Source organism: Pelodiscus sinensis, chromosome 7 (genome assembly GCF_052426305.1).
Source record: "Pelodiscus sinensis isolate ZL-2025 chromosome 7, ASM5242630v1, whole genome shotgun sequence".
Classification (NCBI taxonomy): domain Eukaryota; kingdom Metazoa; phylum Chordata; order Testudines; family Trionychidae; genus Pelodiscus; species Pelodiscus sinensis.
Genome location: NC_143058.1, coordinates 41,495,247 through 41,518,782, shown reverse-complemented (window position 1 = coordinate 41,518,782; position 23,536 = coordinate 41,495,247). Strand labels below are relative to the sequence as shown.

General features: G+C 44.8%; 1 protein-coding gene across 1 annotated transcript in view; it reads right to left on the bottom strand.

The window, feature by feature from the left end:
• Positions 1-23,536, bottom strand: part of LOC102444776 (uncharacterized) — a 100,448-nt gene that overhangs the window by 19,203 nt on the left and 57,709 nt on the right. The window contains exons 20-26 of the mRNA XM_006110461.5: positions 21,881-21,949; positions 17,573-17,644; positions 15,216-15,284; positions 13,667-13,735; positions 11,561-11,629; positions 4,886-4,954; positions 2,934-3,002 (exon numbers count right to left, since the gene is read on the bottom strand). Coding sequence (XP_006110523.1) covers positions 2,934-3,002; positions 4,886-4,954; positions 11,561-11,629; positions 13,667-13,735; positions 15,216-15,284; positions 17,573-17,644; positions 21,881-21,949 — 486 coding nt within the window. The remainder of the gene's footprint in view (positions 1-2,933; positions 3,003-4,885; positions 4,955-11,560; positions 11,630-13,666; positions 13,736-15,215; positions 15,285-17,572; positions 17,645-21,880; positions 21,950-23,536) is intronic.

Here is a 23,536-nt window from a genome sequence, read left to right as displayed (position 1 = left end):
AGCTTTCTTTGATAGTATAACAAGTCTTGTGGATAAGGGAGAAGCGGTGGATGTGGTATACCTAGACTTTAGTAAGGCATTTGATAGAGTCTCACATGATATTCTTATCAATAAACTAGACAAATACAACTTAGATGGGGCTACTATGAGGTGGGTGCATAATTGGCTGGATAACCATTCCCAGAGAGTAGTTATTAACAGTTCACAATCCTGCTGGAAAAGTATAACAAGTGGAGTTCCGCAGGGGTCTGTTTTGGGACCGGTTCTGTTCAATATCTTCATCAACAATTTAGATATTGACATAGAGAGTACACTTATTAAATTTGCAGATGATACCAAGCTGGGAGGGGTTGCAACTGCTTTGGAGGATAGGGTCATAATTCAAAATGATCTGGACATATTGGAGAAATGATCTGAGATAAACAAGATGAAGTTTAATAAGGACAAATGTAAAGTGCTCCACTTAGGAAGGAACAATCAGTCTCATAAATACAGAATGGGAAGTGACCGTCTAGGAAGGAGTACTGCAGAAAGGGATCTAGGGGTCATAGTGGACCACAAGCTAAATATGAGTTAACATTGTGACGCTGTTGTAAAAACAGCAAACATGATTCTGGGATGCATTAACAGGTGTGTTGTGAGCAAGACAGGAGAAGTCATTCTTCCACTCTACTCTCCGCTGATTAGACCTCAGTTGGAGTATTGTGTCCAGTTCTGGGCACCACATTTCAAGAAAGATGTGGAGAAATTGGAGAGGGTCCAGAGAAGAGCAACAAGAATGATTAAAGGTCTAGAGAACATGACCTATGAAGGAAGACTGAAAGAATTGGGCTTGTTTAGTTTGGAAAAGAGAAGACTGAGAGGGGACATGATAGCGGTTTTCAGATATCTAAAAGGGTGTCACAAGGAAGAAGGAGAAAAATTGTTTTCCTTGGCCTCTGAAGATAGAACAAGAAGCAATGGGCTTAAGCTGCAGCAAGGGAGATTTAGGTTGGACATTAGGAAAAACTTCCTGTCAGGGTGGTGAAACACTGGAATAAGTTGCCTGGGGAGGTTGTGGAATCTCCATCTCTGGAGATATTTAAGAGCAGGTTAGATAAATGTCTATCAGGGATGGTCTAGACAGTTCTGGGTCCTGCCATGAGGGCAGGGGACTGGACTCCATGACCTCTTGAGGTCCTTTCCAGTTCTAGTGTTCTATGATTCTATGAAGCACAGATAGGAGGGGAGGGTATGATCCATCTGCAGTGATCCAGTGCTGCCTGGATACAGCAGACCAGTCCTGGCCAGGAAAGGCAATCTGGTCTTAGGGCCCACCCCCCACATACTAAGTTTCCCACCCCCAGCACCCTGCCTTGCCTCCTGCACCTCCCACACACACTCCAATTCCCTGCCCTGAGCCCTTCATATACCCCAACTGTGACTCCTGCACCCCCACATCCCCAACCCTCTGCCATAACACTCCTGCACCCCCCACCACAACCCTGTGCCCCAAGCCCATCATTCACCCAACCCCCTGCCTTGAGCCCCTCATACATCCCAATCCAGACTCCTGCACCCTCACATCCCCAGTTCCTTGCCATAAGATTGACAAAAGACAGCCTGAATGCATGCATGAAGCTGGATTTGGCTAGTTATAATGTAAACTTCAAAGAAATGTGTTAAAAAATGCAGCAGCAGAAGTCCCATTAAATAAAGTCTGAGTATAATGTTTCATTTATGCTATTATTAATCATCATGTACATTTTCAGTCATGTAAATGGGCATTTTTATACAGCTCTTTGTTGACCACTTGTTCTGAATTTTGATGTTGTTTGGCTCTTTGGTTTGAAAAGGTTGACGACCCCTTATCTACCCATACAGATTCCACTAACAGGCCCAATCCTGTACCCAGTGCAACAGGCTGGGGCTGCTCTTTGGTTGCTACTGCAGCCTTTTGACTTTATTGGCTTTTGCAAGAGACATACCCATCCCTGAAAGTGTGTACCATTTGATCAGTGTAGTCAGAGTTCCATTGGCCAAGACACTGCTGCCATGCCAACTTGTGGGATAGTGGTAGTGTGAGGGCTATGCAAAACCACCTATCCCATGTAAGCATTTCTGTTACATCCAAGGATTTCTGGCTCAGGACAGTAGGGAGGCTGGATCCTCCTCATAATAAGCTTTGAAAAAGTGACACTTCTTTGACAGGTCTCAATCATTAAATTAACTAATTTCTTTGTTTCCATACATAGTGAGAGACAAACTAGCACTTGGCCTGGGTGAGTCACTTTAATTTTTTTATCTCTGATTTCCCTTTTGCAAAATGAGGACACTGACTTCTTTTATCTTACTCATGGGACTAGTTGTTTCCAGAGTAGCATGGAGACAGAATATATTGCAGTGTGAGTGTATATGTATATTTGTATACTAGCTGACTTACTCAGTCCGGGGCCTGCTCTTCCCACCTGCCGTGCAGGCTTCCTCCCCTGCAGCCCGTCCGGGGCCTGTTATTTCCCCCACTCTGGGGCTGCGGTTAAGGGCAAGGAGGGGGGAAAAGGGTTTAGGGGTAGGAGGGCTATTCATCGTGCTCACAGGCAAGATAGAGCCTCAGCACTGCTGGATACTCCCTTGGTGGTGTGGCTGCCCCCAGTGGCCACTCTCATATAGCATCCCTCTGAACAGAAGCATGTTATGGAAAACTGTCCTTTCCCCAGGGCTTCCAGTTTTCCTGGAACTACCAAACCCTGACCTTGCTTTAAGTAAGGGTAAGAGGAAGCTGCATACCAAATTTGGTTACCCTAGCTCTTCCCATTTAGGAGGTATTCTTGAACAAACGGACTTACAGACAGACACACACACATGTATGTAATACTGTATATACCTTGTATTTCTTTTTTTCTTTTTTAAGAAAGTTGTTGATAAAGTGAGACATAACTGTTTAATTCGCTTACTTTTGGTCCTGGAAGGCCTTCTCCTGGTGGACCTGGGAGACCAACAGGTCCTCTAACACCTGGATCACCCTGAAAATTGATATTTGTAAAAACACCTATTGAATTCAGGCTTGGGTTTACAGGTTCAATGGCACCCACAGAAATTATGAAACCAAAGATGCAAACACACTGATTTTTATACACTACTGATAGGTATTTATATTGACACATTATGAAGGAGAGTCATTTTCACTGGACCCTGGGCAAACATATACATCTCCCAACAAAGCAGGGGGAGACTTGAGGACTGAGAGACTAGGGAGGGTGAAGACTTAACCCAACCTACACTCAGTGATGTTTTCTGTGTGTGGGAGTGGGCCAAGCTGTCCACACTCATCACTGTGATTTAGTGCCACTCAGATTTGGTGGTTGCCTGAGTGACATTTTGACCCTTTGTGCCAGTTCACTATGCCCAGAGTGAGGAGTTCAGTCCATCCCAAGGAGTAGAAGACACTCGCCTATAGTTTTGGGCTCCCCACCACACTTATTGTATAACTGAGTGTAGTGCACCCATTAAATTGGGAAATTACATCTGCCCCAAGTGAATATCAGAATTTCACTTTTTTTATTATTTCCATTGTCTGCATGCTCAAAGGGCGACAAAAGGACATAGAAGACTTAGTTAAATACCAAAGCACATGTCTGAACAAGGCTGACTAATGAGCAGGGCAAGATGGGTCACAAAAAATATATTAAACTAGGAATGAGCACTGGCAAGTTGTCCAGTTTTACTGAAGAGCAAAAGACTAGCTCCTTAACTGGCGCAAATGGCTTTTGCCATGACTACACTATAAAGTCAGTACTCTTATTATGAGGTGGCCAGGGTTTGAACCCGCTGCCACAGAGCCAATGGGAGTCTTTCCTTTGACTCTAATGGGAGCTGAATTAGACTGCACATTATTTAGTGACTCTTTCTTCTCTTGGGCCTGGAACAGTCAGGATCCTGGTCACATTAGGAGGGAGTTTTATGCCAAGAAGGATAAAATGCGATAAAATAATTGTGGAAATCTCATCAAAGTATAATTGAAATCTCCTTGCCAGCTCCTCCCCTCCCCCCCTCCATCTCAACAATTGTCAGGACATTCTAGGTGACCTTCATAGAATAGTAAAGTGATATCCAATTGTGCTTTGTATACTCAGTAGTCATTGGAAAGACCTATAAGGGCTAAAAGATTATTTTTAACACTTAACTGGCATCAAATTCTGACAGGGATAACTGAATTCTGAAGCAATGTTTAATGAAAGAATGAAACACAGCAGATAATACATGTACCACTGTGCACCATTAAAGGGCAATTACATTTATGGTGATACTACGTCATATCTAAAAACATAGCAGTGTTACACGTTTGTTAATTATAGAGCTGATCGAGTGCCTTTTGGAATCAATGGAATTTTGCCATTGATTTCACCTGGAGCAGAATCTGGGCTCTCCCTATGTTTTATAGATTTCTTTGAGCTCCTTCCATTTGAGCAAATAGTCCCTAATAGCCCTTCATTGTCCTTCCCCAGTTTGACCATGGACTATTCATTTAATAATTACTAGTATCCATCAGGAAAGCTGCTTGAGATTTTCATTAGGCAAATTATAATTATTTCTACTCTAAATTGGTTACAAGTGTCTTCTTAAGAGAAAATGAAAAGCCCTTGGGCTTTAACGGCCTTGCATAAGTAGAATATTTGGTCTGTGATCAACCAATATACTTTTGAAAAATACAGAAGAATATATCCAATAATACATGAAAAAAGTACACCTTCTCTCCACAAACTAGAAATCTCTGTAAGGGATATTTTAGATACTAAACCAAATTGGGATGAAAATATCTGACTGCATTTTGAATATAACCTATCTGAAGGAAATAATATCTCTGTAAAGGACAATTTGCTTTATATATGAGTTTAATGGCCTGTACCTTAGGTCCTGGTAATCCAAATCCTTCGGGGCCTTGTTCACCAGGAGCTCCTGGAAGACCTGGAAGTCCCTAAAATGGAAGGCACACACAGACAGACAGTTAATCTAATCTGAGGCTGCATCAACCGGATGTACAAAATACTGGCAAACTAGTATGTCTCGTAGCTAGAAATGATGGGTTGTGTTTTTGTGGGACACCCTTTCCTTGTAAATAATAACACATTCAATTCTACCTTAGAAAAGCATGCACTGAAGTCTACAGGAACTGTATGAATGTTTGGAAATACAGGATTCTCTGCTACCATGATACAGATGCAAGGAAATCCCAGCAGTAGATTTCACAAATGCACAAGAAAATATGATAAAAGTTTTTAATTTGACATGTATTAACTTCAGTTGACAACATTTTGACACTTACCAACTTTTCTAATTGTTAAGTATTAGAAATATTAGAGAATGCAGATGAGTGCTGGTCCATCATCCCTACATTCAGGGATTCATTCAGAATAAATGTTCATTACACTCTGTAATGTTACCACATAGTCATGTAACAGACAGTTTCTGCAGTGCATGTTGCTGCACTTTACAGGTATGCATGTGATTAAGTGTCAGACTGTGCCTGACTCATGCCTATGCAAAGGAAGATGAGGAAACAAGGAGCCTCTTCTCTTTTAACCATCTTCACAGCCAGAAAAAGTGGCTTAGAGGGATAAGAAGGAGGTAAGGCCATTTCTTTGTCCCCTCCCCTTCACACAAGTCCTCAAAAATGGCCAACCGCAGAGGAACATACATTCTACTTTGCTCTTTAATGGTGATGTGGTGCCTTGTTTTTGTAAGAGTTCTCTGAGGCTTGATGCTTTTGGGCATGTCTACACTATAGTTATTTTGAAATATTTCACATTATTTAGAAATAACAAGGTGAGTGTTCACAAAGTAAGAACGTTATTTTTAAATTATTTCAAAATTATGGGCTTCTTATTTTGAAATAACAGGCATTCATTTCATGAGGAATAACACCGGTTTTGAAATTGCTATTTCAAAATAGGGTGAGTGTGGACAACACAACTGTGCTTATTTCAAAATAAGTGATCTTCTGGGCTTCACACAATTGCCCTGGTGGCCTCTCTGACTACACCCCTCAAAACTCAAAAGTTTATTTTCCCCTGCAGGCTTTAAAGCTGCAGGTAGAGGGAAAGGGCTTGTGGCAGGCCCTGCTTGCATAGTGCCACACTGCAGGACCCTGCACAGCCTTCCCTGCAGCCATGGCAGACCCAGCAATCCCTCTGAGCAACCCACGGCTGCAAGCACACCAGCAGCCACCTCAGAAGCCCCTGACTAGGGGTGGAAGAGGGCCCCAACATGGACCTATGCAGAGATCCTGGATTTCACAGAGCTCTGGGGTGAGGAGTCAAATCTCCAGGATCTTTGCACCATGTGCAGGAATGCTGACGTCTGTGGCCAGAAGGCTGCAAGCTTGGCACAGAAGGGGCACACCCACATCCATGACCAGGTGCAGATGAAAATAAAGGAACTGTATCAGGCCTACGCCAGGGCCCGGGCACAAAGTTCCTGATCTGGAGTGGCACCCCAGACATGCCACTTTTACTCCCAACTGGATGACATCCTGGGAGGGAGGCGGGTGTCAGTCTCCCCCCCCCCAATCATGGACTCTGGCCTGGACATTCCTGTCCTCCAGGATGGTGGGACTGTGGACCAGGAGGAGGAGGAAAAGGAGAAGCAGTAGGCCAGCCTGGACATGATGCCCACCAGGCAGGAGGTGATCATCACCCTGGAGCCAGTGCCCTGCTCCCAGAATGTCTCCCAGGGCTTGGATGGTGCTGGGGAAGGCACATCAGGTGAGTTCTCTTCCTTTGCCTATCTACACGCAGGGGCAGGCGGCAGGCTGCAAGGGGCTGCACACTCTTCACTCAGCCTTCTCAGATGGGGGAATCACACAACAGGCTGTGCACGCAAGTGTACATGGAGTGCCAGTCCACAGCACACAGCCCCATGCAGGGGCAGCTGACTGTTTTGCGGGGTCCCGGGCAGCATAACTCCGCAGGGCCCCCCCTTTGCCACGGCCGCCCCATTCACCCTGCCCTATATCCGCCCCTGGCCCCATGAAACTACCACCCAGGAACCTATCACTCCTTATCATAGGGCTCCTGGACAGGCCTGCCTCACTCCAGATTCTGTGGTGGGACACATTGAGGGGTGACAGGCACTACGAGGCCCCTCGACTTTATTCTCTTGGTTGAGTGACCTCGCAATCATGGAGTGTATTTACAGCACAGCCCAATGGCCTTAGTAAATATAAACATGCCTTTACTCAGGGTGTTACCTGTGGCGGCCCGTCCATAGGCGCGAACAAGTTGGTCACCTAGGGCACCTAATTAAATGGCCGTTGAGGGGTTAGGAGTCGGGGGCACCAATCGTGCATTTCGCCTAGGGCACCAGTTGCCAGCAGTTCATTTAGGGCTACTCCTGGGTGTTACAGTCCAGCAGTTTCAGATAACATACGCATCCCTGTGTGCAGGGTATTATGGCCCAGCAGTCCCAGCCAATGTAAATGCCCCTGTATTCAAGGTATCATGGCCCAGTGGCCTCCATTTATATACATGTCCCTGTATTCAGAGTATTACGGCCCATTGGCCTCAGTAAGCATACACAAGTCCCCCTCTGCAGAGTAATATGGTCCAGTGGCCTTGCCTTAGTCCATGTATAAGTCCTTTTAGTCAGGGTATTACAACACTGTGGCCTAAGTCCATACAGCAGTAGTAAATCTCCCCCCCACAGGGAGATATGTAAGGAGGGGATAGGAGGATCTGGGTCCTCCCTCTCCATCAGGTCCCAGCCCAGGGCCATGTTGGCGGTGGTACTGTACACTGCTTGCTCAGTGGGGAATCCTGCCGCAACACGCTGAGAGCTCGGGGAGCAATTCCCCACCCTGGGCTACTTCCTAGAGGTACCTGGCAGATGTCTTCTCCATATGCTCACTCTTCTTCTGTGGCTTCTCTGGTAGCACCTCTCGGCCCAGTTGCCACTGCCTAGTTGAGCTGCACTTCTCCCCTGGAGCTCCCTCAATGTCTCCTTCCCCTTCAGCAGTCAGCCCTGACTGAGCTGCTCCAGAAGCCTTTATACTCAGTCTCCAGTTGGAGCATGCCCAACAGGACTGAGGGGAGGAGGCTCTCTGCCAGCTGGGCTAATGTAACTCCATGAGCGTCAGAGCAGTGTTGGTACACTCCGTCACAGTCACCTTCCCGCCGCAAACCACCACTAAGGAGGCCAGGGTCATGGAAACACACAGCAGTGATACACATGGCACAGGCTCATGGCACAGCATCAACTCCTGGTGAAGTGCGCCAAGGCGGAGGACACTGATCCCCCAGATGGGAACTTGCCAGGCAGAGGAGGAGGAGGAAGGGGACCTCTGTAGCACTTTATAGGGAAAGTGGCCTCTGCTATTCACACACACTTCCCCCAACACTCCCTTCCCCGTCCTCCAGCAGGCAGGGATAGAAGTTCTCCCTCTGGTGTGTGTGGGTCACAGAAGGAAGCCAAGATACTCCGTTCTCCCCCCTCCCGCCCACAGGCTCCTGGCTTGGCTGGCATTTTCCTATTCCTGCTTGTCCCTGGGACATGGAGGTAGCGAGGCTCCCCAGGGATGTCCGTGTCCCTGCAGGAAAGTGCCTGCTGTGAAGGCAACAAATGGTCTTGCTCAAAGCACATCACCATTGTCTGAACCCAGACCTTCGGTACTGGCTCAGTTATTAGGGCCAGTCTTCATTCACAGTGTCTCCTGGGAGGACTGCCCTTCTTGCTTTTCTTCACAGCTGGACCAGCAGCGAGCATGGCACGTACACCGCCTCCCACGCCCTCAGCATGACCCTGCAAGAGTCGCTGGTGGAGGCAACCCTAGGACAACCTGGCAAGGGAACACATCAAGTACCTCCAGTCCCTGACCCACAACTTCGAGGAGGACCGCCAGGAGTGCTGTACTGAGTGGGAGCGATGCCGCACCATCTGGGAGCAACAGTCCTGGCAACACAAGGTGATATGCATGGCATACACCAACGCTGTCGAGTGCCTGGTTGCCGCCAGCAGCTGCCCCTCTAGCACCTGCTCTCCCCAAGTCCCTCCTGTACCCACTACCCCCAAGTCCCTCCCACATCTGTCCCTGTCCCCCCGCAGTTTCTCCTCCTAGTCCCCCCACCCCCTGCCCTACCGCACACACAAGGCAGTGGGACCTTTCAGGCAGGCATGGCCTCCCAACACACCCAAAGCTGACACCAGTCCTGGCCCCATCTCTGAGCCCCTCTTCCCTCCTCCCAGGTTCTTTCACCAGATCCTCCCCAGTTACATAGTCCCCAAATAAATATAACAGAGTTTATTGTTTCAAACAAAAAGTCTTTTTAATTTGGTCTGCAGGAGAGAGGAGGGGGGAATGGAGGGCAGGGGAGGAAAGGTGCAGAGGCCCTTTTGGAGGAGGCTCGGGGGAAAGTGTCACAGCTGGCCTTGGTTGAAACTCTCCCTCAGGACATCCCTGATGGGGTTGCTGGATGGAAGCGGTGCACGGCTGTTCAAAAGCCCTGGTGAGCCGCTCTGCCTCGGTCCCCCACTCTAGCAGCAAAGTCTCCCCCTTGTTCTTGCACAAAATGTGGAAAACACAGCAGGCCACAACAACCTGGAGGCGGTTCTGGTTGCTGAGGTCCAAGCGGATGAGAAGACACCAGAATCTCCCTCTGAGGCGGCCAAAGTCACCCTCCGCCACCATGAAGCATCTGCTGAGCCTGGTGTTGAACCATTCCTTGGCGGGGTCCAGGTGTCCCATGTAGGGCTTCATAAACCCATGTAGAAGCAAGGGATATGCTGAGTTGCCCATGATGCAGATGCACATGTTCACCTCCCCAACCCTGATGGTGCAGTCAGGGAAAAAGTGCCAGCATGTATCTTCTGGAAAAGGCTGGAGTTCCTACAGATGCGGGCGTCATGCGCCTTCCTTGACCACCCAATGTTAATGTTGGTGAACTGGCCCCAGTGGTCCACGAGGGCCTGCAGTACCATTGAAAAGTACCTCTTCCCGCTGATGTATCGAGGGCCTGGATGGGGATGTGGGTGCCATCAATGGCTCCCCTACAGTTGGGGAAGCCCATGGCAGCAAAGCCAGTGACGATAGAGTCCATGTCACCCAGGGTGATGACCCTGTGCAGCAGGATGCTGTTGATAGCCCTCAACATTTGTAGAATGATAGGAACCTAGAATCAGAGTTGTCAGAGCCTTCGGGAGGTTTCCCAGGCCCAAGCCCCTTCCCACACCAGAAGCAACCCCAACTACCCCATCCCCAGCAGGGATTTGTGAAGGCAGGACTGAAAAACTTGCAGGGAGGGAGATTCCACCTTCCCCTTCTCTAGGGAACCCCATTACAGTAGTTCATCACCCTCCTGGGAGGACAGAAAGAGAGTCAAACCTGCATCAGCACAGCCCCAACGGTCGATCTCCCCATGCCAAACTGGTTCCCCATGGAGCAGTAGTTCTTCAGCGTGGAATGCTTCCAAATTGTGATGGCAACTTTTGGGGGGAGGGGAAGGGGACTGGTGGGTCACATGTGGTTGTCCCATAGCTGGAGAGCAGGGGCAAGTCACTCGCAGAGTTCCAGAAAGGTGTCCCTCCTCCTGTGGAAGTTCTGGAGCCAGTGCTGGTCGTCCCACCGCTCCGTGACAATCTGGTCCCACTAGTTGGTAGTGGTCTCCTGGCACCAGAAAAGGTGGTGCACGGTGTGCAGGGGAGGTTGGGAGGGAATGTGGTGCATGAAGAGCATCTGGCCCTGGGTGAAGGTGCCCCCCATTCCGGGCTGGTCATCATGCTCCTGCAGCTCTCCAAGGGCAGCCTGCATTAACTGTGTCAGGAGGTGCAGCAACAGGTCTAAGAGCTGGCAACTTCTCGGCAGCAGGTCTGGCTCCATGGCTGGAGTGCTGTGCATCCACAAGGGCAACCAGAGCATGCAGCGTGGTGTATGTTGTCCCTCAAGGAGGTAGGCAATGGAGAAGAGTGAGACATGGCCGTAGAAGGGAGCCCCTTTAAGTACAATGCTCAGATAGCTTCAGGCAGCAGGCAGTGACTGCTGTCCTGGTGCCCTGCCTGGAGTGCTTCTGGGGGACTTTAAATGCGACTCAGGTTCCAATTAATATGGATACTATTTCAATATAGATCTGCGCTATTTTGATAGGGATTTGTAGTTTGGACAATTTTGAAATAGTTATTTTGGGAGTTTTATTTCAAAATAACCTTGTAGTGTAGAGATAGCCTTCAATAGCTCCCATTGGTGTACTGTTGCTGTGCAAGATCTGCTTTTCAGAACTATAGCATGATGCCAGAGCTTGAAAGAATTTCCCTGGCTCACTGATTAAGTGTTGTATCAGAGAACAGAGGGGAGGACAGAGAAGGGAAGTTGCAGCCCTGCATTAGAATATTAAGGATTCTGCTTGAAACCCCAGTGATGACATTAGAAATTTCCCACTTGTAATCTCTTGATTGCAAACAAAATTTATGATGAGCCTCTATAGCAGATGAGCCTAAGAGACCCATACATTTCCTGTGGCGCAACCGCCATCAAGGCTAATTTCATCTGGTCATGTCTATTTGTTCACAAATGGCACGTCAAAAATTATCTACTTACAGGAGGGCCTGGATAACCGTCTCCCTTTGGCCCAAATGGACCAGGTGGACCTGGATGACCACGATCACCCTGAAAGCAGCAGAAAAATAGTTCAAGTGCATGTCCATACAACTACTGTCAGGTGGGTTTTCACAAACATGAAACGCCTCTGCAAGATTTGGCACACAATACCAGCTTTATTTTATATGTATATATCAGTTTGTCAATGACAGATGATTTAATAATGGACTAAAATTAGGGAACTGAAAGGCTCTTAAGATTTACAGGGCCTTTCATTTCTAGGATGCCAATTCAAATCAGGGCCAAAGGCTCTGTACTTACCATATATTGCAACAATTTGGTGGCCTATTTATAAGGAGTTGAGGGCCTTAGTCCAATTCCCAATACCTACATTTCAAATACCACCACTCCATGTCCCTGTAGGAGTTGAGGGCATTTAGCAACTCCCAGCATTGGGCTCAGAATTGGCACATTTATTGACAATGTCAGCAGAGAGGTATAGAGACTGAGTTTCCCTCTAGCTGCATAGGATAATACCTGCAGCTAAGGCTGCTAAACTGTAGCAGAGCAGTGGGAAAAAATAAGCACTACCATTACATATGTTGTACCTGTTCTGTGGATAAAACAGAGGATTTAAAGGGAAGCTATGAGCCTGAAAGACAGTCATTTTAGAAAAATGTTTTTAAAGTACTTTCAGATACTCTGTCCTTAAGTTCCCTGTTCTTTCATGTGGTTTCAAAAATCTCATTTTTTTGTATTTTAAAATGTTTTTCACTCTCCTGTCACTATGTGGAAGACTGCCACAGACAAAAGCGGTCTCAGACTAATTGTACTTAAGAGACTGTCACAGGCACACAGTTAACAAAAAGAGAAAAATCTGAAATAGGAATAACACCCAGCTCCATGTGTTCTTGACATCAACAGCACCATTGCTCAGCTTTCTAGAGATCTACCCAAAACAGCACCTGAATGAGGAACAGCTGGCTAAAGATGAAGCATTGAAGGCATCTGGGCACAAGAGGGATGTGTTTGTACTAATTTGCCTCTCCTATCTAATCTCTCACTTTCAAGAGCATCTGCTCTGTGGTCTTGGTAACTATTGGATTCTGACACGGTCCCGCTGGTGATCTTCCTGCAATTTATATTTAGGAATGAAGCCCTCCCCCCCAATCCCGAAAAAAAATGCAACGATCTATGTGCATGTCGCATTAGTTTTTGCAATCAACCAGGTGCTCTGCTGTCTGTGCTTGCTTCCCAATAAACATAGAAAGCTCAAGTTCTCCATGCAGTTCGCTCTAGCTAGCTCAGAGGTTGTCTCTCTTTTTCTGGTCATGGCTCCTTACAACATCTATGGAACAATTAAACTGTCCATCAACATGGGGAGGCCTGTAAGTGCCAATGACAGAACTTTTCCAGAAGCAGGTCCCAGATTATGGAACTCACAATCTCTCTTCAGGAGAATGAGGACAGACTTTATCATTTTCAGAATTTATAACAAAGTTGATTTTTAAATTTAACTATCCCTGGGATTAGTTACTCACATTTGTAACACAACACACCCACCCAAACATGTCGAAAAACAAAACATGCAAATATCTTTGAAAATACTTAAACTGTTTTTCATATTGGCTACAAAGAAAATATGGCAGACTCTTATTTTAATCTATTTAAAATTCTTAGTAGCTGCTCAAAGTACAGTAATGGGGATGTTAGGAATAGACAGAAATACTTGAATAATAAGAGTTAAACAACTTATTTTGTTTGATGTTCTGTTTGCAACGTTTTTATCAACAGTTAAATAAACATATTAATACAGCCTAACCCAAATATTTTGAATAAACTCTGCTGTGGTTTGGAAGAATAAACACATTCAATAACTGAGATTTTGGTTTCAAGTTTTCAAATGGTTGTTTAAAAAATGATGAGTAAAGATGGTTTTAAATCTTTTTTTTTCCTGGTCTTTAAGGGACTCTGCAAAACTACTGCAGTTATCCACAATGGGATACAGTATTTGCTGTCCTAAGTTACCAGCTGTTCTACTAATCGGGTAAGGCCAAGCTTGGGTTCTCTTATGTTTTTACTTTAGTCTATCATTTTGGGGTTTACCTTTGCGCCAGGAATCCCAACTCCTGGTTCTCCAACTGGGCCAGCAGGACCAGGTAACCCGATGTCACCCTATAATTAAGAAAACAAATAACCTAGTTTAATTAGCTCACCTCATTCTTCAGTGCATGTTTAATCTTACTATACATTTTATAAATGTGCTCTGTCTGTCTGTCCATCCATAAGTTCATTTGGTCAAGAACTCCTAAATGATGAGACAAACACCAAATTTGGTATGCAGCTTCCTCTTATTATAACTTAAAGCAAGGTGAGGGCTTGGTTGTGCCAGGACAATGGGATGTGCCTGGAATTTGATTGCTTCTCATAAAATGGAAAGGGTGGGGTCTGGCAAGAGGGACAGGTATACTGCAGAATGACCACAGGGGAACAAGGGGTCAGAGATGGGGACCAAAATAGATATAATCCCATTGGGCCAGCAGGGGTGGAGAAAGAGACAGCTATCTACTATGGCTACATCAACATTACGAGTTTTCTCAGCAAAACATATACTAATGAGGGACTCATTTGCGTGAGTCGCGATCTCATTTGTGTCTATTCTGCTGATCTGTTTTTGTGTTAGGGTTTTTGCACAAAAACAAGCAGTGTGCAAGATGCCCCGATCTTGAGGAAAAAAGAAGTTTTGCACAAAAAGAAAAGGTCCATACTGCTTGTTTTTGCGCAAAAACCCCAGCGCAAAAACAGATTGGCAGAAAATATGCAAATGAGACTGTGACTCATGCAAATGAGTCCCTCAGCATATTTTTTGCCGAGAGAAAACTCATAGGCTACGTCTACACTGGCATCCCTTCCGGAAAAGGGATGCTAATGTAGCACTTTGGAATAGGCAAATCCGTGGGGGATTTAAATATCCCCCGCGGTATTTGCATTAACATGGCTGCCGCTTTTTTCCGGCTTGGAGATAAGCCGGAGAAAAGCGCCAGTCTAGACGTGATTCTCCGGAAAATAAAGCCTTTTCCGGAGGATCTCTTATTCCGACTTTCAAGGCTTTATTTTCCGGAGAATCATGTCTAGACTGGCGCTTTTCTCCGGCTTATCTCCAAGCCGGAAAAAAGCGGCAGCCATGTTAATGCAAATACCGCGGGGGATATTTAAATCCCCCGCGGATTTGCCTATTCCAAAGTGCTACATTAGCATCCCTTTTCCGGAAGGGATGCCAGTGTAGACACAGCCATAGTGTAGATGTAGCCTATATGTTTCTGAGAGTTTGTCTGTTCGTGTGTCTGTCTGTCTCCCAGTTGAAAGAAATGCACAACTCCTCCTGCTGTGCCTGCTGCAGCAGCAGTAGCTGTGGACAAGCGCTTCTCATCTGGCACCAAGCTGCTGTGATAAGAAAAGGCTGGGGTTGTACTTTTTCCCTGGAGCAGCCTGTATACTGAACCCCTCCTTCCCAATATACCCCAGAACAATTATTTAAATGAAGAAAAACAAAACTTTACTTGAGTTAAGAACCCTAGCAATGCCAGGTAAACCTTTTAATATATTCCATATGTTGATTATCATAAACATTAGCAGCTTGGAGGGCAGATGTTACCTTTGGTCCTGGAATAGCTCGACCAGGAAGGCCTGGCATTCCAAGACGTCCTGGTCCACCAGGTTCACCCTATAGCAAATGAAAAAAAGTACAATGGATTTTTATGAGAGATGGGCCTGAGCAGCTCTTGGGTAGCAACATTTCTTGAAAGATATTTAAATGTTCTATTAAACAAATTGCAAGTGATCGCAGAGACATTATAACCAATGCAGTTAGACTGGTTACCAGCATAGTACTGATTTCTCAATGTAAAACTGGATTTTTTCCTAGTTCATTGTACAGTGTTTCAAATTAGAAGATCCTTATACTAATGCACTACAGGTTCTAGACCAAGTATATTGGAGTAATGAAGACTTTCAATGGGCTTTACTATTGGAATCAACTCAATACTAAGAAATTCAGCCACTTTTATTGTTTTAAAATACAATCTTCCCATCTCAAAATACACGACTTAGATTTCTTAAGTGTTCTTGTCTCTATTTTACCACTTTCAATTTTCCTCCTCTTGAGTGTTTGTGATCATCACAACTTCAGAAAGCTGAAGGAAAACCATGAAATTGCTAAAGGTGATAAGCCTGATTCTCTTCACATTCTTACTGGGGTAAATTTAGAGTAACTTAAAGTCAAAGAAGTTACATTTACATGAAACCAGTGTAAATAATAAGAGGAAAATCAAGCCTTGTCACTTCTATATGTATCTACTGAGACTAGAGTTTCAGAGGGGTAGCTAAATTAGTCTGTTAGACTAAGGGTACGTCTAGACTACATGCCTCTGTCGCCAGAGGCATGTAGATTAGGCTACCAGACATAGTAAAATGAAGCGGTGATTTAAATAATCGCCGCTTCATTTAAATTTACATGGCTGCCGCGCTGAGCTGACAAACAGCTGATCAGCTGTTTGTCGGCTCAGTGCGGCAGCCATGTAAATTTAAATGAAGCGGCGATTACTTAAATCGCCGCTTCATTTTACTATGTCTGGTAGCCTAATCTACATGCCTCTGGTGACAGGCATGTAGTCTAGACGTACCCTAAGACAGTCCCATCAGCATGTTATCCAAGTATCCCCCAAATATTTAAACACAGAAATAACAATAATCTTCCTCTTCTTTCCCACACTATAGAAAAGAAGTGGGATTAGTTGAAAGGTTTTTTTAAAATATTTGCTTGTATATGCGAGTGGGTGTGTTATGTTTCCTTATATAAAGAATTTACTGAGTTATAGAAATGAGTTTTGCATTAAATGCAGAGAGTATTTTGTGGTCATTCATATCTGTTGCAGAAGAAAAATAATGGCACTGCAGTTATTTTTGTTGCACAGGACAAATCAGCTCCAGGTTCACAGAAGGACTGCAGAAGTGTGTGTGAGGAGAAACAATCAAAATGGGCCAAATTTGGTTGGTGTTGCAACCCCATGTACCACGTTGCTATGCCACACACTCAAAATTGGCCTGGACATCCTCCATCATGAGTTGGGTCAAAGCTGAGAGAGTGCATGGCATTGCAGTCTCTCAGATTTGTCCTGACTGCTTTTCTGCCATGCTAGCAGGGAAGGGGTTCTGCTATTATACCTCCTAGGTTCAGTCAGGTGCCAAGAAGAAGATTTGGACTCTCTGTTCCTCCCTCACTTCCGCTGTGCCTGACTTCAGGATCTCAAAACTGGGGGAGGGGCATGGACTCCCCTACTTAAAAAGTGTGTGTGGGGGGCAATGGCCTTTTCACCCCACCCTCTCCTCAACTGATGAGCTAGAGCAGGCATGTCCAAAGTCCGGCCCGCGGGCCAATTGTGGCCCGTGTTCTGGTTTAATATGGCCCCACAGGTAATTTGGCAATATCTATCTTTTATGGCCCCCAACGAATCCATATGTATTGAGATGAATACATTGTAAAATCTCAGTTAATGTCAGTTGGTCTAAATCAGTTATAAATATATTTGGACACAACATGTATACTTGGTGTTATGTTCCTGTTCATATTTTTTGAACTTAAAAGTTGACAGACAACCTTTATTACCAATAATATGTAATGTACTTTACAATGTTCCTGACATATATTTCAGCTTTCTGGATTTTTTTTTTCCATCTGGCCTTCAGATATGAAAGGCAGAGTAATTTAACACCTGTTTAGATTTGTCATCCATGTGACGAAATGAAAAGTATGCCGTTTGCAATAACCTTTGCATAAAATAGTTAATTTGCATTTAATTTTAATGGTTCAAACAACATCAGGCAAAATGGTCGGCCCTCACGCATGTTCACTTCATCAAATCTGGCCCTCTTTGAAAAAAGTTTGGACACCCCTGAGCTAGAGCTTTGGCTTGCAACCTCAGTTATAAAGATACAGTATAAAACTAAGCGTACTTTAGCACCGGCAGGTCCAGGTACTCCGGTCGGTCCCGATAATCCACGTATGCCTCTCTGACCTTGGTCACCCTACACCAATGAAGAAATGTTAATCTACATTTTATCGATATGGTTAACAAAAAGTCATTTGAAATCTCATGTAATCATCAGTCAGACCAGGACCTCATAGAATTTGTTGGGTCCAGAGCATAATCTTAAAATAAGGTCCCCCACCCTTCTCAAACTAACTGCCGCTGAGAAGAGGCAAGGGGAGGTATTGGAGAGCAAGCCCACCCTGCACTTACCTCACAGGAGTACTATTACCAGGCATGTAGAGTTGCAGCTCCATTCAATTTGACCCAGCAACCCCTGCATCATGACAGAGAGGTTGTCTAGGCAAAATTTCAGTTAGTTGTTGGGATCTGACACAATCGGTTGCAATGCCACTCGTTCAAATTTGCCTATCTGTCCCTCTCATGATGGAGGGATTGCTGAGCCAAACCTGAGTGGTGCTATGAGCCCACCTGATAGATCACAACACTACTTGGTTTGAAAGCCTTCTAAAAAAAAAATGGAGCCTCGGACAATTTACCTGTTTAGCTCCCACTGCCCAAGCAGGTTTGAAACCATGGCCTGCTGCACAAGAAACTTCCATTAATTTCAATGGGAAGTCAGTTAATTCAGTTTAAGTCAATGTGCCTAATTCTCCTCTAATTACATCTGTACTTCTTGAACGTCAATGGTACTACACGGCTACGTCTACACTGGCCCCTTCTTCGGAAGGGGCATGCTAATTTTGAACTTGGGAATAGGGAAATCTGCGGGGGATTTAAATATCCCCCGCAGGATTTAAATAAACATGGCCGCTGCTTTTTTTCCGGCTTGGCGAAAAGCCGGAAAAAAGCATCTAGACTGGCGCGATCCTCCGGAATAAAGCCCTTTTCCGGAGGATCTCTTATTCCTACTTTGAAGTAGGAAAAAAAGCGGAAAAAAAGCGGAAAAAAGCGGCGGACATGTTTATTTAAATCCTGCGGGGGATATTTAAATCCCCCGCAGATTTCCCTATTCCCAAGTTCAAAATTAGCATGCCCCTTCCGAAGAAGGGGCCAGTGTAGACGTAGCCCACTAGTATAAAGCCATTGTAAAAAGAATTAGACCCAAAAGGAGTTGTTTGCTTGAATCAGCGAAGGCAAGTCCACCAAGTAAAATAAAATGAGAACTTATTTACATGAAATAATTAATAAAAAAAATCTAATAATTAGAGAACCATTTTTAGATAACAAGTAAATATATTATATGTATAAGAAGATCTTTCTGTCTGTCAGAGAAAATCAACAAGCCAAAACACCTACCCCCATTAAGCTATTTACAGTATATATTTCTAGACAGAAAAATGCTAAGATGAAGTGTAGATTGTAAAGCTGTAAATATTAAAACATTTTTTAAACTACATCTGAAGCAGGAAGCCTGCTAAACAACCAGTGCAATCAGTGGGGCCTGCTAAACAGGAAGCCTGCTAAACAACCAGTTGTGTGTGTGCACTTTTTTTCTGCTTCTCACTTTTGTGCAGCCCCTTGCTGACATCTCTGTGGGTTAGTGGGCCCCGACCCAAAAAGGATCCCCACCCTGGGGTAAAAGGTAGGAAACAAAGGTAGGAATAAATGGTCAGTTTTCAGAATGGAGAGAGGTAACTAATGGTGTCCCACAGGGGTCCATACTGCGACCAGTCCTATTCAATATATTCATAAATGATCTGTCATCAGTGATGTGACAAAATTTACAGATGATACACAACTACTCAAAATAGTTAAGTCCAAAGCAGAGTGTGAAGAGCTTCAAGAGGATCTCAACAAAACAAAGTGACTGGGCAACAAAATGATAGATGAATTTTTTGCTGATAAATGCAAAGTAATGCATACATATTGGAAAACATAATCCCAAATATACATACAAAATGATGGGGACTAAATTAGCTATTACCAGCCAAGAGAGAGATCTTGGAGTCATTGTGAATAGATCTCTGAAAACCTTTACTCTATGGCTGCGTCTAGACTGGCAAGATTTTGCGCAAACTCTTGCCGCCTGTCTACACTGGCCACGAGTATTTGCGCAAGAACACTGACCTTGTACTGTACAAAATCAGTGCTTCTTGCGCAAATACTCTGATGCTCCCGCTCAGGGATAAACCCTCTTGCACAAGTATTCTTGCGCAAGAGGGCCAGTGTAGACAGCAACGTTATTTTCTTGCGCAAGAAAGCCTGATGGCTAAAATGGCCATCAGAGCTTTCTTGCTCAAGAGAGCACATTTTGAATGTACGTCCACATTTTGAATACTGCATACAGATATTGTCACCTCATCCCAAAAAAGATATCTTTGCATTAGAAAAAGTTCAGAAAAGGGCAACAAAAATAACTAGGGGTATGGAATGGCTGCTGTATGAGGAGAGATTAATAAAACTGGGATTTTTCAGTTTAGAAAATAGACTAAAGGGGATATGGTCTAGAAAATCATGATTGGTGTGTAGAAAGTAAATAAGGAAAAGTTATTTGCTTGTTTCCATAATAGAAGAACTAGCAGTCACCAAATGAAATCAATAGGTAGCAGCATTAAACAAACAAAAGGAAGTATTTCTTCACACAATGCACAACCTGTGTAACTTCTTACCAGAGGATGTGGTGAAAACTAGGACTTTAACAGGGTTAAAAAAAGAGCTAGATAAATTCATGGAGGATAGGTCCATCAGTGGCTGTTAGCCAGAATGAGTAGGAATAGTGTCCCTAGTGTCAGAAGCTGGAAACAGGGATCAGGGGATGGATCATTTGATGATTACCTGTTCTGTTCATTTCCTCTAGGGCAACTGGCATTGGCCACTGTCGGAAGATAGGATACTGGGCTAGATGGATGTTTGGTCTGACCCAATATGACTGTTCTTTTGTTCTTATTATTAGAACATAGTTCTAACAATAACATACACAAGATAGAAGTTCAGAAAACCTAAATGTTTGAAATTCTGGCAACAAGGTTTCAACCACAGGTATAACTGTTTCTTTATCACCATCCTAATATAGTTCCTAGAGAGGAAACCTTTTGAACTCATCGGATACCATAATTTCCAATTTTCACTTTCCCTTAGCCTTTAAAATGTATTGTTATGGGGACCCTCTTCTATGTACAGAGCACTGGACGTGGCTCCATCCAGGCATGGTCAGCATCATTTTTTTCAGGTGTCAAGAGGGATTACTAGAAAATGATCAGAGGTGTTTTATCCTCCTGCATCCAAATCATGCAAACATAGGCCCAACATCCATTTGAATAATCCAAGGGTGGGCAATAATTTTTGTAGGGAGGCCACTTCACCAATGTTGGTAGTGGTGGAGGGGCCTTGCGTGGAAAGGGGTGGGGCCTCAGGCAGAAGGGGTGGCTTTCTCTGGGTACTGCATGCAAGGGGAAGGAGATTGTGTGCTCCCCTGTGGGAGCTGTTTTGAACAGTTGGCCATTCCTTCTGGTGCTGCATGCCCCTAGTGCAGAGAGGAGATTTCATGTGCTCCTCCACTCCCAGGCCTCAATTGGCTTGGGGGTGGGAGAGCATGTGAGGTCTCCCCGCCTCTGCCGCCTTGCCCAGCCCAGGCACATGGCGTCTAGAGGGAACTGCCAGTCATTTTGAACAGCTGCGGTTCCCTCTGGCATTGCACGCACCTGGTGGGGGGAGGAGATTTTGTGCGCTCCCCTGCTCCCAAGTCCCAATTGCCCTGAGGCCAGGGGAGCTCATGGAGTCTCCTGCTCCTGCCCTACCGGGGTGTGTGAGACCTAGAGGGAACCACCAACTGTTTTGAACATCTGGCAGTTCCCTCTGGTGCTGTGCACCCCTGGTAGTGTGGAAGGAGGGGGAAGATTTTTCGCACTTCCCTGCCCCGGGTCTTGATTGGCCTGGAGGTGGGAGCACAGCGGGGTGAGCTGCGTACTGGCTCAAATGGCTTGGCTGGCTGTGTCTTGTCCACACCTGGAATAATCCTTACTCATTTGAGTGAGGGTTCATATAACTGAAGATCTGCAGGATTGCAGCTTCTAGTCTGTAGCAGCATGTTGTATTGTTACTGGAATGTTGGGCTGCCTAGCTCCAAAATGAAAGCTTGCCTTTGATTGTATTTTATCAATTTCACTACTTTTTTTTTTAAATGGGGCTGAGACTGAAACAAGCTCTGCAGTCAGTTTGTTTCATAATGTCAGTCATAAAATCACTTTTTCTGCATTGAATCTATTTGTACTCCACCTAGATTCCCTGAGCATTGCTTTTGTTAACTTTAATTTTAACAAAGGATTCTTACCTTCTCACCCTGTATTCCAATTCCTGGAGCACCCTCAGGACCTCGAAGACCAGGTATCCCTGGCTCTCCCTGTGATGAAAAAAACCACCACCACCAAAGCAACACTTGAATTTACTTGTAATTTAATTAGTTTTATTTTTAAGTTGTATGGCTGGAGACAGAAGTTCTCTCTTTAGTCACAGAAACTATATACTCAGGTGGCAAGTCCTGTATTGCTTACTAAGAGTGAGCGATACCTCAGCAGTTTGTATACACATTTGTTATAAGAGAAATTCTGAGTTAGTTTTAATAAACTGCAGCTCAGAAGGAGCAAGAGTGGAATCTTGGCCCTTTAAGTCAATGGCAAAACTCCCATTGGCTTCAGTGGGGTCTGAGGTGATCATACAGCCTCATTTATGAGCTCTTGCAGGGATGCACGAGAAGACATGTTTCTGGTGATAAATGTCATGCTCAGTACATTATTTTTTTAAACACAGGGTAAATATAATGCAATGTGTATTATAAGTTTAGCCACTAGATGGCCACTTGCATAATGTACTTTACCCAAGCTGGTAACAAGAGAGACTGAGCACTGAGTGTCTTACAGTATGTTTACACACTGAAAATGCTATGGCATGCTGTTGCACTTCAGCATAAAACACTACCTATGCCAACTAGAGGGGTCTTCCCATTGTGGTAGGTCAGGGGTTGGCAACCTTTTCAAACCAAAGATCCAAACAACATCAAAATACAGAACAACTAGTCAAAGAGCTGAATGCCCATTTGCATGACTGAAAATATATAACTTAATATTATTGATAACTGACATGACTGACAATAGCATAAATGAAACATTGAACCCAAGAACTTTATTTAATGGGACTTTGTCTGCTACATCTTTTCACACATTTCTTTGACAGTTACATCACAACTGGTAAAATCCAGCAAATGCTTATTGGGTAGTCGAGTAGGAACTCAACTAGTCACCCCCCCCCTTGCTACCTCTATCAGAGAAAGGCAGCTGCTGGGGGGAACCGGGTTAAAAGCTGGTTCTACATGTGGGGCAGCCGAGACAGAGGGCAACAGGGGAAACTGTGCAAGTGGGGATTAAAAAAAACAGTCCCACTCAGGCCAGTCCCACTGCTGCTCCTCTCCCTTTGGAACGTACAAGAGCTGCCCACGGCTCTTGTACATTTTAAAGAAGAGGCGAAGAGGGGAACTGGTGCCAGCGGGGACTGCTTTGTGGGTGGCTCCTGTACATTTCAAAAAGAGAGGCACAGTGAGTGCCCCCTTTATCAACTAATTGAGTAGTCAATGGAAATTTAACATCCTTAACCCAGAGGACAGCCAGGGACTGATAAAGGCTAATAGATGATGAAGCCGAGCTGGGCAGAGAGAGGCTGAGTGTGTATAAAGCCAGGAAATTTCCAGCAGAAGGCAGCTACTACACTTGAGGCTAACAGCATACACAGGGCAGGAATACACCTAATAACGAGTTTTACTGTAGAGCACTATCTGGCCATTGTGGCTTAAATGGGAACAATTTCTTTATAAATAGACCCAATGATGGACTATATGGGTTCTGAACAGTGAATGAAACAATTGATGAGCTTTGTAGGTATCTAAGGACTTTGACAAAGAAAAGAGAAACTTTCTGAGGAATTTAAACATCTGAAG